The following is a 16,712-nucleotide window of genomic DNA, read 5'->3' as shown; positions in this document are numbered from 1 at the left end:
AGAACACAGCAATGATCTATTTTCCTGCACATAAGAGTAGGTGTAAGTTTTCTTAAAAAAAAAAAAAAAAAAAAAAGAAAAATCAACCAGCCAAACCAAAACAAGTCCCCTCAAATCTTTCCAGTTCATTATGAAAGATTGGGGGAGAAAATAATATTTGTGCTACACATTGTCATTGTTTCAGGTGTTCCCATAACTCCATGGCCAGGGGAGCGGACAGTGCATTATCGACCCCTCCTGCGCCCACAAAGGCCACGGCCGCTTATCCCAGCTCTGGCCCCGGGGGACCGATAAAGCCCAGGTACCAGAAGAAATGCAAACGCCTTCCCAAGTCAACAGAGCCCAGGAGCTGGATTCCTCCTGGAGCTTGGCTTGCAACACCAGCCCCTGAGGGCAGGGCCGGGAGAGGCTCTACTTGCTTCGGCACAGCCCTGATAGAGAGATCGGCCGGCTCCTTGGGGGGTGCTGGGCACAGCTGTCAAGGGAGGTTCACTTAACGCTGGCACAAGACTGTAATTTCGGCTGATATACACAAGCCAGCACAAATGCCCAAGCGGCTGAACACTGAGCTGGGGACCAGACTCCCTCCCTAGGTCAGAAACACATACCTGAGTGCCACTGACCCAACCAAACCACTGTAACAGGGGTGTGTTTAAAGCCCATAGCATTTCCAAGATACATTTCAACAGGTGTAGGTCACTCACTGCTCCCCAAAAAAGCTAAGTACCTTCAAATAATGTTAATAACTTCTGGATTTAATAACTATCGCTAAACTATTCTGCCTGCATATGGTCGCTCTCTTTCTGGAGCAAACACACCACTGTACTCACTATCTCTATCATACTTCAGGGCAGCCATTTCCAAATGATCCCATGTGCGGACAAATCCAAGCAGAGAAACTCAGGCTCCACCACGTATAAACTCATCCACAGCAAGTTGTTCCTTGCAATGCGCTGTGTACTATCTGCAGAGCCTGACAGCCTCACAAAAGCCAAGCTTGGAGGTAGTACCTGAAAACCACTGGGATTCAGAATCCCCTAAACTGAGCACACACCTGCCCAGCAAGCAGCGTGCTCCCCCCAAGGCAGCATCCCCACCTGTGGTCCAGCAGAGGAAGCCTCTGACAAACCAGGCAGCTCTGGGTTCTCTGTGCCCTGCAGCCCCCCCCCCCCCTCAGGCACATGGTGACACCCAGGGACTACCCTCTAGGGAGAGGCACTTCATTCCTACTGCCAAAATTAAACCAGGCATGAGATGATCATTCAGCACTGTGCCCAAAGTGACCAGTGTGTGCATTTGCATTGATACACTGTATGTCTTATAGAGGGAAGCTGTTAGTACCCCTGAATAACTGAGGATGTAGGGAAGCAGCTGACCTGTCCCACAGTCTGCTGAAAGTCAAAGAAAACTGTGGGGGTTTTTTTTGGTTTGTTTTTTTTTTTTTTTTTTTTTTTTTTTGTTTTTTTTTTTTTTTTTTTTTTAATTAGAATCCAATTGCATGTTGAATAAGATGTTTATACTGAACCCTAGGACATCCCCCCCCAACTCCCCTCAGATGAACATAGCTGCATCTGTGGACCACAAAACCCTGGAACAGATGGGGAAGGGGTATGAGGTGTTATGGGGATGTTGTAGCTTCCATCAGAAAGAGGTGGCAACTTGGGAAACTTGAAAACTTTGATGACCCTGGGTGCATAGAAGCTCTGCAGCTGCAGTTAGATCCTCCCCTCACCTTCCAGAAATATGCTGTTTATGGGAGACGCAAATTTACTTCAATTCTTTTGTATCACTCAAAACTTTCATACCATTCAACTGATACATAACCACGATCAAAATTAAATCTAAGTGTTTAGGGAAAATAATGTCTTTTCATGTAGGATTCTGTACACCCAGAACTTGGGGATACTATATTGTTTTGGCAAATACATGAAATTTTCTTGTGATTTATATTAAGAACATAGCGGACCTGTTTCTCTAAGTCATAATTCAAAATATTTATTGTTCTGCCTTTTCATGTAAGCCTTACCACCATAAGAAACATGCTTGCTTCAAGAAATTTGCTGATAACTTATGTGCACTTGTAACTCAGTACAATGCCCTGAAATTTAGAGGCAGTGATCAATGCCAGAATGTGAGAATTACTGCTAATGTCATCAGGATAAAAGTGCTCTTTTCATGTAAACTCTACAAGACTTCTAGGGACAAATGGTAGATTTATCTCACTGGTATACAATGGGAATATTTATTTCGGGGCTTTGTGCACACACAAAGTATAAGCCCATGAGAACAGGCAGGACTGCAGCAGCTCTACATGCATGAGGGTATTGCTGGGGGGAAGGTTCAGGCCATTATCTAGGCTGCAGTGTTTCCTGCACCAGTTATTATAAATTCACCCTTCACTAGAAACTGAAGTACTTGTAATTCCCAAGAATGCTACTGGTGTGCCAAATCCTTCAGCATATTCTCTCACCCGTTTTTGTGTGACAGCATAATAAAAAATTGTAACAAATTGGAAAACATAAGAATAATCCTTCTTAAGAGAAAACAATTTTTGTCATAGTTAGGCAAATCTTCAGGTTCCAAACTTTCCTTCTACTAGCCATGTTTGTAAGTAGTCCATGAAAAAAAAAAAAAAAAAAGTATAGTGAGCAAACTATCATAGCATTTATCACGGATTAAGAGCTGATGTACTAGGTCACCAGACCTGGGACCTGCTGGGCTACTAAGTTACTGGCTCCGTCGTAGGTAGATCTCGTTTATCATTCTGAAAAGCCCAGATATTTCAAAGTCTTCCTGACAAAACTGGAGAAGTGGGGATGATAGAGGATGCAGTAAGAACAACCGCAATGCCACCCCACCCCCGCAAGGGAAATACACCCAACACCCCCACAGAGACACACACGTTTAGCTGCACAAATAGGCAGGAGGAGAGTGTCTGGGGCAGCGTGGCAGTCCTCAGAGGTCAGTAAGCTGATTTACTGCAGGGAAGGAGGTTAATCTTGCTGAAGAAGCAAGAGAAGGCGTTTTGCCCAGTTCGGGCCGGGGCCGGGGGGCAGCCGGGGCTGCAGGCAGTCGCAGGGCCCGGGCTGGGCGCCCGGCCCCGGGGAGCCGCTGCCCGCGGCCGGTGGGACAACTGATGACTGTTTGTACCCTCCACTGCTTCCCTTTGGAAATGCTAACTAGGTTATTCAGAGCTTCCTTTGATGTCCTGATAGATGCTATTAGATAGTCAATTAGGCATCAACGAGATCGATTGTTTCGGAATAGATGCTTTTCTGTTTGAAGTACCCGTGAACACTAACAGGTCCATCACCCAGTCGCTCCTTTGCTCACGGGAACAATGCGAGCTAACACACAATAAATAACAAATGCTACTGACTCACTCGGCAGAGCTGCACCCTCTTCCCTCCCAGCTCACACGCTGCAAACCCAGATATTCCTATTCAGTTGCTGTGGGAGCAAACACGCACTTTGCATTAAGAACAATTTATCGGGGAAATCTCATTCAGTTCTTTGCGCAACTAATGGACAAAGCGCCTAGATAAGTTAAGTAAAAGTTAGCTCGAAACAAAATAGCACTTGAATTCCCATGCACGCCATCGCCACATTGCCCGAGGACTTGTGACACCTCCACATTTGTTCAGAATTGCCCAGGCAGAACAACTAAGCGCTAAAATAAGAATTAAAGCACTTAACCTACCTGAATACCAAAGAGATGTCGGGATTAGCTCCCTACTAAATAGTGTTAGAAGATAACACTAGGTCGAGGCCTAGGAGTTTAAAAGACAACTATAAAGGAAAAAGTACACAAGAAACACAACGAGACTAAGAGATCTCTCCTCTTTCTTCCTCCCCCACTTCGGTGGGATTTATCAAGTTAATTGTCATCTAATTGCGTATCAAAGAAAGAGATAATGGGCAGCAATTAGATGTAATGGCCTGCCAGTGCGAGATCTCTCCCGATTAGCACACAACGCCGAATAACTTCACCTGGTTTGTAAAGAGGTCCCTGGAGTGGCTCCACCGTGTCTGGGAGCGGCAGGGGGGGGATATCCCGACCCTATTCCCAGTCCCCTGTTGGCTGCTCACGCCAAACTGGGACAGGCGTTAACGAGCGCGGGCTGCAGACGCTCTCTGCCATTACCGCGGTGCTAATTCAATCACGTTTCTCCCCTCCGCGCACACACTGCGGGGGAGAAAGGCTTTGAAGTTAGTGCTCCGGCAATTTTCCCCTCCCACCCCCTTTTCCTCCCCGGGGAGTCCAGTTTCCAGGTTATACAGCCTCTTCCTCGAGAGCCGCCAGGCCGGGAGCTCCAACAGTTTCACCGCACAAGCATTAAACTGCTCCTCCCCAGCTAATCGGCTTGGCCTTTTTTTTTTTTTTTTTTTTTTTTTTTTTTTAACCCCATTTCTAGCTGACTTGCAGACAACCGCTTTGTCTTGCCGGAGACCATTCCTGTACTGGTGGTTATTGTGATGCGATTGGAGACACAAAGAGGAATGCTGCAAACGAAGGGGGCTCGCAGCAGCCCCGGGGCGCGCAGTGGGTGCGGTGCCGGAGCGGGATCGCTTTGAGAACACCCCGAGTGCGCAGGGGTCCTGCGCCGGCACTAGTGCACCTTTACTGATGCCGGGGGTAAACCACAGCGGATGAGAAATTCAAACAAGGAGTTTCTTTCTCCCCTAGCAAAGGGCAAAGTTGCAGCGATGTTTTAGTAGCAGAATTGGACGGCTTTAGAAAAAATTAAGTGATTTCACACAGAGATTTCTAGACCACTGGAATGTAGTAGTTACTTTCCAGAGAAAGCCGAGTTTTGCAGGTAGAAGAGGAATTATCACGTAGATATTTGGAGGAATCTGCTGCTATCAGGGACTCATCCAAGTGAGTATCACCCCGCTCGCTCATCTGAGCAACTGCCGGGAAACCGGACGATATTTGCAAGCTATCGCTGCCGAAACACTGGCAAGGCACTTCGCGTGCTTGTTGAGTATAGATGCGGCCAAGGAGTCATTATGTTAAGTGATCATTAGCACCTTTTCAAACAGACTTTGGCTTCTCCCTCGCCAGCCGTTCTGCAGCTCGCACGCCCAAAGCCAGGATGCCCTACTAGCCCCCCCGCCCCCCTGGCACCAAACCCGCCTGTTTTAGCAAGACTAGAAGGAGCTGCATACACGCACCCCGCGAGCAAAGCCTTCACCCCCGAGATAGTCCCGTGGCCGGTGCCGCTCGGCCCCGCAGCCCTGCTCGTCCCAGCGTGGTGCCCACACCTCCCGTGGGCTTAAATCGTGGCGAAGACTGCAACACCACGCGCGGTGCCGGCAACCCCGATTGCCTCTGCCTTGCTCTAAACCTCTGCACGGAGGGGGAACTGCTCAGCCCCCGCACAAACCCCGTCCCCACGGAAGCAGTTCTCCTCCGAGGGTGGGAGCACTTTGTTCTCCGTCTCTCCTTCCCGGCCTTTTCATCTCTCCCTCACTTCCCCCGGGCCCAGCTGCAGTGGTGCCCGTCCCCCCTTCCCTTTCACCCTACCCCCATTTGGTCCAGGGCTGGGGCTCTCCAGCAACGCTGCCAGCAGCTCGTGGCCCGTCCGGTCCTCCTGCGGGGTGCTGCCCTCCACCCCGCCCCTCCCCCCCCCGATACTGCTGGCTCTGGCTTTTAACAGCACGAAGGGCTAGTGCCGTTCCTTTTGTACATGCAAAGCATTTGGAGGAGAGGTGGGGTTCTCCTCTGTGGCCACACAAGATTATAAAGGGATCACCTAACTCCTCAACCGCTATCCCCCCGAAAACGGAATAGGCAAATCGAGTTTCACGCTTAAGACCTTTTTTGTTTTATTTTTATTTTAGGTAAATTGTATATTTGTTGGCCTTGACTGCTTTGCTATTTTAAAAATGTCATTGCTCTAAAGCAGAGTAAATATTCAGCATTGCAGAGCTTTCTGGAAACCTCCCAGTTCCCTAATGACATTTGAAGGAGTCAGAGAAAATTGCTTTTTTTTTTTTTTTTTTTTTTTTAACTTTCGAATCAATATAGCCGATTAGTAATACCTGTCTTTGAGAAATAAGCCTCCATTCAATGGAAATTTTAATCTCATGTCAATGAATTTCCTTAATTCCAAACTGCATCATATTCCTGAAGAGATCTCAGCAATATTGATAGCACCTGAGCCCTTATTAGTTTTCTGAAACTCTTGCATTAGAGCTACATTAATTGTACAACTGTGAGCAAATACTAATATCTCAAAAGGCTAGAAGAATACAGCATGGATTACAAAACAATTAAGGAGATTTCCAAATGTGACAGCTACTCAGAAAATCAAAGGCCACAGCCTTCAGCAGCACATAATGTTGCTTTTTACCAGACAAGTGTACTCAAGTGGCAGATTGGCCCCTGTATAGAAAAGAAAATAGGCGTCTTCAAGGATGACTGGCAGAGAACCTTCAGACAATCCATTATATGAGCCCGGATTACAAGTGCGCCGGAAATCTTCTAATAACCCCCGAGATCAACTCTAAAGTGATGGAAATTTTTATTGCTCTTTTCATGTGAGTTGACAATTGACTGAAAGATTTATGGCAATTTACATCAGTCAAGGATCATTTCTCAGAGCCCTTTCTCTAGCCTGAAATCAGGCCATTTTGATCTTGTTTCCTAGAGCATTATTCGAATTTTAAGACTGCATATCACAATGGTAACAAACTTTACTGCCGCTTAGGGAAAACCAGCTTTGGAATGTTACATTTCTTTTGATCATCACCCTCCTACCCCATTAGGTGCATATGAGATGTTGAGACACTATTTTGTTGATAAGAAATTTGAAGGCTAGACCCTTTCCAAGATCTGTTTAGACAAGAGGCCCTTACCAATCTACTGAGGCTGCACACGAAAGCATGAAGATATTTTTACATATTTATTTAGAAAGTAACTTTTAAAATCATATTCTATACGTTATTTAAAGGGCTCCATCAAAAAGCATCTGTTCTGCTACTACAGCAAGCCCAGTGTTAGTAACAGATGAATCCACCTATTTGGGTAAAAGCACAGTCCCATCAGAGAAAGTGCTACCTAGGAAGTAGCTGAAGGGATTGGGTACCTGCTTTAGAGGACAGGGAGAAATTCATGCTTTTTTTGCACTCACCCTTAGCAAATTGCAGGGGGCCAGAACAGATCTAGAGAGCAAGGAGTCTATGCTTCCTTTAATGAAGAGGAGCTCTCTTTTAGGGCAGGATAAACAGTGCTACAATCCTTGTGGAAGGAATTCACGTGAAAGCTGGAAAAAGTTTAGATTTATTAAAAGGTTCCATTTATATTAATGTTTGTCCCATTGTGATTCTATTTTACACAGTTGGCCGTAAATGCAGGGGCCTGAAGTCCATGATTCAGATTGTTCAGTACGTCTCTAAAATATTTTGCTCAGTGCTGCATCATAACTCCACCGGGCAGTTACAGACAAGGGCAGCCCAGATAGCTACCAGTAGTGCAAATCCTGCTTGGTCATGGTCCACATCAGAGGGTCAGAAGCCCAGCAAGAAAGCTCTGGGATCCCTGTACCCCACAAAGCAGGGTGCCGCCCAAAAGCCCCCAGGCTGTGCTCTGCAGGCGCTGCTGAGGTCCGGGGTGGGTGCTGGCAGCGCCGCCGAGGCGAAGCCCCCGGAGGCAGCCCCTTGCCGGGGCAGAGGCGGCGGCCGGGCCGCGTACGTCAGCGGCAGAGGCACGAAGCCGCTGCGAGGTCCGTACGCGAGAGGGGGGCTGCGGAAAGGCTCCGTCCTCAGCTCCTGCAGCTGCCGCTTGAGCTTCATCCGGCGGTTCTGAAACCAGGTCTTGATCTGGGTAGAAGGGAGGGAAGAGGGGAAGAGGTGAGGTGGCAGCGGCACCCGGGCCGTGCCCGCGCCCCGCGGGGCCCCGCCGCGCTCACCTGCAGCTCGGAGAGGCGCATCCTGCCGGCCAGGCGGCGGCGCTCGGCGGCGCCCAGGTAGCGCTGCCGCCGGAAGGAGCTCTCCAGGGTGCTGACCTGCTCGGCGCTGAACGCCGTGCGCAGCCGCCGCCCGCCCCTGCCGCCGGGCTCCTCGGGGACCGACCCCCCGGCGCCCCGCTCCGCCGGGGGCTGCCCCGCTCCCCAAGGCCGCCCGCCTGCTCCTGGGGACAGGGGAGAGGAGAGAAAAGGGTCAGCCAGGCCCGGGAACCTTGGGGGTGCCCGCCCGCCTCCTTCGCCACCGGACAGCCGCTGCACAGTTGCGCCTCATCGGGGCCCGAGGGGGTGGTGTAAGGACAGCCAGCCCTCCTCCTCTTCCTCCTCCCTCCTCCTCCTCCCAGCGCGGGAGCTCCAGGATGCTCCGGCGGCCGTGGAGACCTCGGTTACCTGCAGCGGGGCGGGCCGCCGAGCGCTCCCTGCTCCTGCCGCCTCTCCCGGCCCGCGGCCCGGCGGACTGCTCCTTGCTCCGCTCGTTCAAGCCGGGGCAGGACCCGGGCCGGTGGCCCGCGGAGGACGGTCGGTGCGGGGAGCCCTCGGTGGGGCTCTTGAGGGCCTGGCTGCTCTGGGACAGCCACTCCACAGAGAAAGGGGCCTTAGTCATCCTGTCTTGTTTCGGAGATGCCGGGAAGGAGAGTGTCGGGGAGCACGGCTCCTCCTTTATACCGCAAGTCCCGGAGGAAAACCTTGTTTGTGTAAATACACATCAAAGGGCCAGATAAGTATCATCTAATTGCCATCAGTCCTCCCCTTCCAACAAAAGACACCGTTCACACATTGCCATAGCTCGCGGAGGCTCGGCTCCACCGTGTCTGCCCCTGGAGGACTTCACTCCGCCGTCAGTGATTTACAGCTCTTGTTACATCCTATCCCGATGCAAATGGCATTTTACAGAGCTGAGCGGCTTCAAACAGCGCTGGGGAATGCACCCCCGGGGAAGCGCACAGGGACCAGCATCCCCGGACGGTGGCAAGAGAGGGAACCCTGCTGCTCCCGGTCCCACTTCCCCTAGAGTTGTTTTTTTCATTCCTTTTCAAGCAGAAGATTCACTATCTAAAGGGATCTTCTCAAGCCTGCTCCTCTCTGGGCTGAGCACTTGTGTTTCCGAGACAGCCTGAGGCAGGCAAGTGGATAAACTCATTCATTGCATTCTCCTGGGTCTGCAGCATCAGGTTATAAACACCAGGCACAGGGTGAGGGATTTGGAGAAGGCTGTGAAACAGAAAAAGGTAAAGGTTAAGGATGTTGTGTTGTACCAATATACTGGCTTCTGACTGCTGATATAAAGTATATTTTCTGGACTAAAGAATCAGAAAAATACAATTATTGCCTTATGATTAACATTCTGCTGAAGTTACATAATTCATGTCATATCTTCCAGAATTCATGTCATATCTTCCAGGATTAATGTCCTATCTTCCATCCCAGCTCTCTTGCAGCTGTGCAGCTCACACAGGTGGCTAACTTACACTCTCTGTCTTTCCTCTTATTACCTTAGGAATATCTTTCAGAAGTGTTCCCATCCGTCTTTGGGTTTTGTGTGCACCAGGAACACCTGGCTGCTGCAGGAACGCCTCTGTAGTATATTGACAAAAGGTTCCTGGTTCTTTATGGGCAGCTTTCCACTGCAGAGTAACCATGAATTCCCTCCTCTTACCATCCTCCCCTCCTGTGCAAGAACAGAGTGGCACCATTGACAACTCCTCTCACACCCCTGCTTGGTATCAGTCAGTCTCCAGAGATCATGACTGTACGTTTTGATTTGTCTGTCCTTGTTCCTGCTTTCTGTTTTACACTCATCTCTACCACCTGCACAGAAAACCAATGTTCTACTGTCCATTTATCCTGTAACTCGCTCTGTTATTCTGCCACTTCTGCTGAATTTATTGGCATTCACTTTCTCTGCAATGACAGTTAATATAAGCATGCTTCTATTTCTTAGACTGTCAGTGAGACAGAGGCTTGAAGACTGAGCCCCTCCTACTTAGTTTAGATGGCCAACATCTTTCAATTAATTCATTTTTCATCTTAAGAAGACTTATATTTTTCTGTATATTAATCTAGTAAAAAGTTTTATTCAAACCCTCTTCACTTACCTTTTCCTAAACCCAACATTTCAACATTCTTTGTGCTCAAAATATGGTTGCTCTATCCATCCATTATGAAATCCTATAATTTTTTGCTTACTAGAAAATTGTTTCATTGAACCATGTTCAAGTTTGACTTGTGATCCTCTTCTGAGCATTGTGTCTCCTTGCTTGTTCATTCTTATGGCATAGCCTGAGTCCTTTGCTCTACCAACGACGCCACTGTTCAAGAATTAAATTGTCTCTAAGCGACAAAAATACAAATGTATTGTCACCTTTATTTAAAGGTGGTTAATAACTGATCTAGAACCACATTGAGGCATGACCAGAGCCCTCCTGGAGCCCTTTGTTTCTGGCCTGTGCAGGTAAGGGATTGACATTATATCAGCAACAGCCTGAGCCCACTAAACAAGCTTCCTTGATGAAACTAAGGAAACCGGTGTAAAAATGTCTAAACAAATGTTCAAGAATTAATGTCTCCTGTACATCTTTTACCTACCTAAAGAAGACCACAAACTTCTCTAGCATGGACAAAGCCCTTCAGGATATATGTGGGGTTTTTTGTTGTGTTTTTTTTTTTTTTTTTTTTTTTTTTTTTACTGTATGAAAGTGTTTGATATATAATTACTTGAAACCTCATCCATTTATCCTTCCCAAGCATTTTCTGATTAACAATGGGAAGTTTAGAAAGTTTAATTGACCAAACTGTACAAGATCAGTTTTAATTTTCCTCTATTTTATGAGAAGATGCTCTCCCCTTTCCCTGCCACACCTCTAATGTTCCAAGCACAGGTTCTTAACTATTCTTTTTATTAGCTATCTACTCCCACGGCAAACATAAGGAAATATTTTAAAAAACTAGAACTTCTGAGCATTAGACAATTATGGTAGCAACGTATTTCATAGAGCAGGGCAAGCAGGCAGGAGGTGGAGAGGGGACATACAGGAATATGATCCGTTTAGCCAAGTTACTAAATGACAAATCCCCTGAGTTGGCTGTAATGAACGTGTGACCCGGGAGCACCCTCTCCAGTCAGGACTGGGAATACCAGTGTCATTACCAGCAAGATTCCTTCTCGGTTTAAATCTCTCAGATTACTTTAACAGCATTCTGCATCACAGATGGGGCAAGATCCCATCCCAAGGAGATAAATATATCCCTTGTGCTCAGAATTATTTCCATTCTTAGTCCCCACATAATAGCATAGATACATATAAATATAAGTAATATACTCATATGCTTCTTACATACTTATATATAACATATATACTTATATATCTATATACAAACATTTTTTTTAAAAAGTGTAAACCAGTCTATCTCTATGATGTTACTTTTTCCAGCTTTATTTTATGTCAGCAAATAAAGGCACTTGGCAAGTTGTTGGATAGGACAAAAAGAACACATGACATGACAGTGCTCTAAGAAATAGAAAATCTTATGTTTTAGCATCCACTGATAACATCTGTCACATAGTTTCTTTACAGATTTTGAGACATTTTTACCATCTGAGCTGCAAATTACACTTTTATACACTGCTGGTTTATTAATTGCACAGTATTGAGGCAAATGCCACAGCCAAAAGATAGTGTCAAATGTTGAGCTCTCAGAGACACAAATCATGTTGTGACAACGTTACACCAAATCTCATTTCCATTATACATAAAATGTATAAGTATCCTGGATAGATGGCAGATGACTTCTGGATGTAATGACTGCTACAATATTTAACAGCTGCTAGTTTAATTTTATCTAAAATTCTTAAGCTGCCTTCTTTCTATTTCTATGTATTATTAATTAGTTAGTTGTTTGAAAAACACCTGCTAAATTGTGAATCAGAAATACCATGTTTAAAATCAAGTGATATTGCCAATGGGAGGAAAACCATGAAAACCTGCTCATGCTGAAGTCCTCAGAAATTTTCCAGAGCAGGAACAGGTAGGACCTTCTATTCTGCTGCTACAAGGTGGGAGACAAAGAGATCAGACATACCAACATGACTGCCACTAGCAGAAGTTTGAAGATCCATTTACTGAATATAATGATAATACTTTATGCAGATGCTTGTACAATACACAGTTGCGCTTTTTGGGGAGTCAGCACCTTCCCGATGAAAATAAGGACCGTCAGTTTCCTGAAGACCAAAGGAGACTGAGAATCATAATGTCAAATGCTGGCTCAGGCCAGGCTAGGCTATTCTGTGGGAAGTGATGTAGAAGGGAATATTTTAGCATCCAAGGGAATTAAGATGAGTTGAGATTTGTCACTTGATGCTGACTCCTATATTTCTTGTAAGCAGCAGCTGCACTCAAAGAGGCCAGGGAGTAGCTTCATAGATATCTGGCTGAGACAGGTAGGATGGGATCAGTAGTGCTTATATGCAAAGCAGCTCTGCAGAAATGTATACACACAACATTGGTCTCAGGCTGAGAATGTTCTACAGAACTAACTAGTCCTGCTTGGTTGCCTACTAGGCAGTTGATAACAGATCTCTTCTAGGGTAACAGTCCAGCCTTTGAGAATTAATTGCTGCTCCACATCATCCAGCCCAAAGGTCAGGCCTGCCCTAGTAAGCCAGCTCAGAGCCCTGCAGAGGGGCAGGACTGTGCTCGGAGACATCCCCTTCCTACTGAAGCTTTGAAGAAACTGAAGAGAGAGTAGCTGAGGGCTGCCAAGTACCTTGGTTTCCCCGCAGGTATTGGAGAAAACTGCCACCACTTGGCCTCACTGCAGTTGAGGGTACACAAGACAAAAGGAGCAGACTGTCATTTTATAATAACTGGTGACTCTTTCTTGTCAGAGGGTCCTTTCTCACAGAGGGTCCTGTGAGACTAGAGTGAACGTGTGGTCCTTGGGAATATCTAGGTGGTGATGCAATTCAAAGAGTAGAACAGGCAGATTATGACACACAGGAGGATGCGTGTTCATCTGTGGACATGCAGACCTCCTGTGAGGGTCTGCCCAGTGAAGCAAAGGCTGCTGGCATCTGCTATAGAATTTATATGATCTTTGCCCTGGCATGTTTATCCAACCATTGTAATTTCTGAGAAATCACTCTTTAGGACTTAAAAGCATTACAAATGGCCAATCTCTGTATTATCAGTTATTATAATCTATCCTCTTTGACAGAATAAGAGCTACTTTTCCATGAGGAATGAAAAGACCGTATGTGCAGAAATATTGGGAGGGCCTGGAATAAACAGAGTGACAATGCATAGATGAAAATTAAATGTCTCATCATGCTTGGAATTGATCTAAATCAACACAGCACTCAAAATGCCAAGAGCTCCCCTGGCTCTTTACCATAAGGCTGTAACCTGCAGCTAAGCAGAATTGGGGAAATGTTTTAAAAAGATATGTGTTCTGCAGAGAGATGCTGTAAATATTAAGAAAGAAAACACATGTATTATGTTTTTATTATTAAAAAAAGAAGTCAAAGTTGTTATGAATCAGGACCACATTTAAAAGTTGTACTGCTGTTGTTACAGAAGAAAGGTTCACCAGCAGATCTTTTTCTTTTTTAAAAAATTATTTAAAAATTTTTATTAGACAAACTATTATGGTTGGAAAATCAGCCAAGTTTCAGGCATGTAAATCCTTCTTCAGCACTCATTGCTGTCATACTGTCATTGAGAGATGTTTGTGGGCACTGCTCAAACAAAACTGCTCAGAAGTCTGTAGTTGGTTTAATTCTGTTCTAGATTAGTAATTAGACTTTAAAAAATATTAGTTGAAAAGAAGCAGCATGAAAAGGGGTTTTGGAAATGGTTTTATTTTCCAAAGTAGATAGGGATTAATTGTTAGGTGCATAACTGTACTTTAGGACCTGGGTTGTGTTAAAAATATGAATTATCTACAGATATGAGATGCACTTACAGACGATAATGTGCATCTGCAAATTCACATAAATCCCACAGGGTTTAGTAATTGTTCAAATCACTGGGACTAACAATCTGATCAAGACCACAGACCATCAATTTAAGACACCCTGAAATCTTTTCAAAACCTAACAGGGGCTTACCTCACATTTTAGATCAAGGTCTTTTTCTTTGTCAGTCTTTGCTGAAGGATAACTTTTTTTCTATGATGGTTACTTCTAAGGTTATATTTAACAGTCTATTAAATATAAAAGTAAGAATGCATTAAATCAGAAATGGTCCATTATTTTTACTTTTTGTTTCCTACAGATACCTTCTAAAGAAATGTATCTATAAAGCATTTATCATTCTTGAAAGTAACTTTTCACTTTCAGCTATTAAAGAATGAATCATTTTTTCCCTTGATTTTAGAGTTAGCATTTGAGCATGATGAGTCAGCAGGAGAATGAGCTATCACAGTTGGCAACTCTGAGTCATCTATCACCCTCTGTGCCCATTCTGTTCTATGCCACACAATGCTGCTTTGACATGCATTGGTCCCAGCAGTGAAAATGTTTTACTGACTCTTCCTTCCCTTAACTTGTACTTAATATAAATCAGATCTGCGCACTGCTCCAAAGCCAGTCTCTTCAAATTATGTGGAAATAAATGTTACCTTTTTTTTTTATTGACTTCAAGGCTCTCCTCCATTTCATGTTTCTAGTTATTTCTTCTCCTCTTCTGTACTCCTCACTATACACTGTTTCTTCCCTATTTTCTTTCTTCCAGTCACTTACATCAAGTATCCTGGAAATATTATTATTAGCTGAGGAAGAAAATACAATTGACAGGATGCAGAACTGTAGCGACAGAGCACAAATTAAAGTCTGTCTACCTTCACTGCATCCCGAAATGGAGCACAGATGTGTTCTGACATCCCCTCTCAGTTTACTGACAAGGGAAAGCTGGGCTATAGTGGGTAAGAACAGGAGTGTAGTTAGGTAAAAATGCTTAACACTGCCCCTGTAATGTGTAATTCAATGTCTATGATTCCTCAGTGTACTTCCTTTGACAGGTTTTACACAAATGAGTGCATTACACATCGATAGAAGATAATTAAGATTTAAAATTATGAAGCTGTGTGGGTGTGTGTTTCTTTAAAAGATTAAAGGGGGCAGCTGAATGTAAACAAATTTGTTTTAAAATGGAATATAAAAACTCTCTGCCAATTCCTGCTTGCCTGCTTCTAATAGGCAGATTTTTAGGCAGACATCTCAAAGGCTGATTGTTGTTTTTCATAGTGTGGCATATACATCTAAAAGGCTGCAAGGGTCTTTTGTGCCATCTCCTGGTTGTATATAAGCTTGACAACCAGGAAACTGCTACACAAAGGAAGGGAAGTTGCAGTTTAGCAGAGGCAGTGACAAAATCATAGAATCAGAGAAATGTTTAGATTGGAAAAGACCTTTAAGGTCATCAAGTCCGACCATCCACTGCCAAGTCCACCACTAAACCATATCCCGAAGTGCCACATCTACACATCTCTTAAATACCTCCACGGAGAGCGACTCAGTTCTTGGCAGCTACAATGTCTGACAGGACTTGCTTTCCACCCTTCCCCAACACATGGATGTGCATGGCAGGCTCTTACCTCTCTGCTACTTTTAGAACAAAGTCACTTTTTCACTGCATTAGTGATGGTGATTGAGACACGGGACTCCGGATGGATGTAAGCAAGAAGTCAAACTCATCAGCAACTCTTCTACAATTATACAGTCTCTAGCAATACTTGTCCACATTTTATTGGTCATTACCCGCTGTCCATAATACATCAGACAATTCACTGGCTACAAGTTAGTTACTGCTATCCTAAGCCTATTGGTTAATTAAAGCTTAGAAGCACAAACACAACATCTTATACAGTTTTAGCTCAAGGCAGAAAACTTTCCACTGTTGAAGAAAGGCCAGATATTTTCCTTTAACTGTAGCCTTGCCTGTCTTCTTCAGACAAAGCTCAGCATCCTTATCTTGTTTTTCTACATTCCTGTTTGCTGCTCCTAAGGCTTCTGGCCAACCAAGTTCAAGATGTCCTCATCATTCACTAGCTGTACACCACTCTCAGTTCTTCTTCCCAGACATCCTGCTACACATTAGCATATGTATATAATGGAAATTCAGTATCCCTCTATAACATCTTTTACACAGGTTTTAGTAATGCACATCCTGGCAACACATACTCTTTTGCTATGTATCAGTGGAAAAATGTAAACAAAACCTGGAAAATTAAAGTGACTGGAATACAATGAAATTAATAACCAAATTAATAGCATTTCCTGATTGCAGGTAAGTACTTCAATTTGTGTCTAATATACTTTACTGAGAACACACAGGGACTGAAGATCTCTGCTGAGTCCGTCTCCCTTCCCAGGGACAGGACCAAGTGGGCCTGGGCACTTCCGACAGTTTTATCTGATCTGTTCTTAGAAATTTACAGGAAAGGGGATCCTACAGGTGTGTCACAGGTGAGTAACCTATGCCAATGCTCCACATGAAGCTTTTAATGTAAAAACTGAAACAGAATAATCCTTGCTTCAAAATTAATACTGCTTAAGCTTTTTGCAATTTGATGTTCTAATATATCTAATTGGCTTTTTGACCTGCATTCCTGTTTCCTGGTCAACTTTGATGATGATACGCATTGTTTAAAGGGTAGGAAATGAAATAGCAAGCACTTCAGGCTTTTACACCATCTGGTATTTATTCACATCTCCCAGTAAGCAGAGAACTCTTCCTGTAT

At 44.8% G+C, this 16,712-nt stretch overlaps 2 protein-coding genes across 3 annotated transcripts in view; both read right to left on the bottom strand.

The window, feature by feature from the left end:
* Positions 1-5,864: 5,864 nt before the first annotated feature.
* Positions 5,865-10,085, bottom strand: LOC122154813 (collagen alpha-1(I) chain-like). Its single transcript, XM_042806904.1, has 4 exons — positions 10,067-10,085; positions 8,361-8,565; positions 7,917-8,137; positions 5,865-7,827 (listed from the first exon to the last, which is right to left on the bottom strand). The coding sequence occupies exons 1-4, from the start codon at positions 10,083-10,085 to the stop codon at positions 7,508-7,510; spliced, it is 765 nt and encodes a 254-aa protein (XP_042662838.1). The 3' UTR covers positions 5,865-7,507.
* The window catches only part of KNDC1 (kinase non-catalytic C-lobe domain containing 1), an 83,538-nt gene continuing 75,316 nt past the window's right edge, over positions 8,491-16,712 (bottom strand). For both annotated transcript variants that reach the window (XR_006165088.1, XR_006165085.1), the window contains exon 32: positions 8,491-9,182. The gene's annotated coding sequence lies outside the window, so the exon portion shown is untranslated. The remainder of the gene's footprint in view (positions 9,183-16,712) is intronic.

The sequence above is a fragment of the Tyto alba genome, unplaced genomic scaffold (assembly GCF_018691265.1).
Source record: "Tyto alba isolate M040663 unplaced genomic scaffold, T.alba_DEE_v4.0 Super-Scaffold_1, whole genome shotgun sequence".
Lineage (NCBI taxonomy): Eukaryota > Metazoa > Chordata > Aves > Strigiformes > Tytonidae > Tyto > Tyto alba.
The sequence above is the reverse complement of the archived record's forward strand: the minus strand, read 5'-3'. Positions and strand labels throughout refer to the sequence as shown.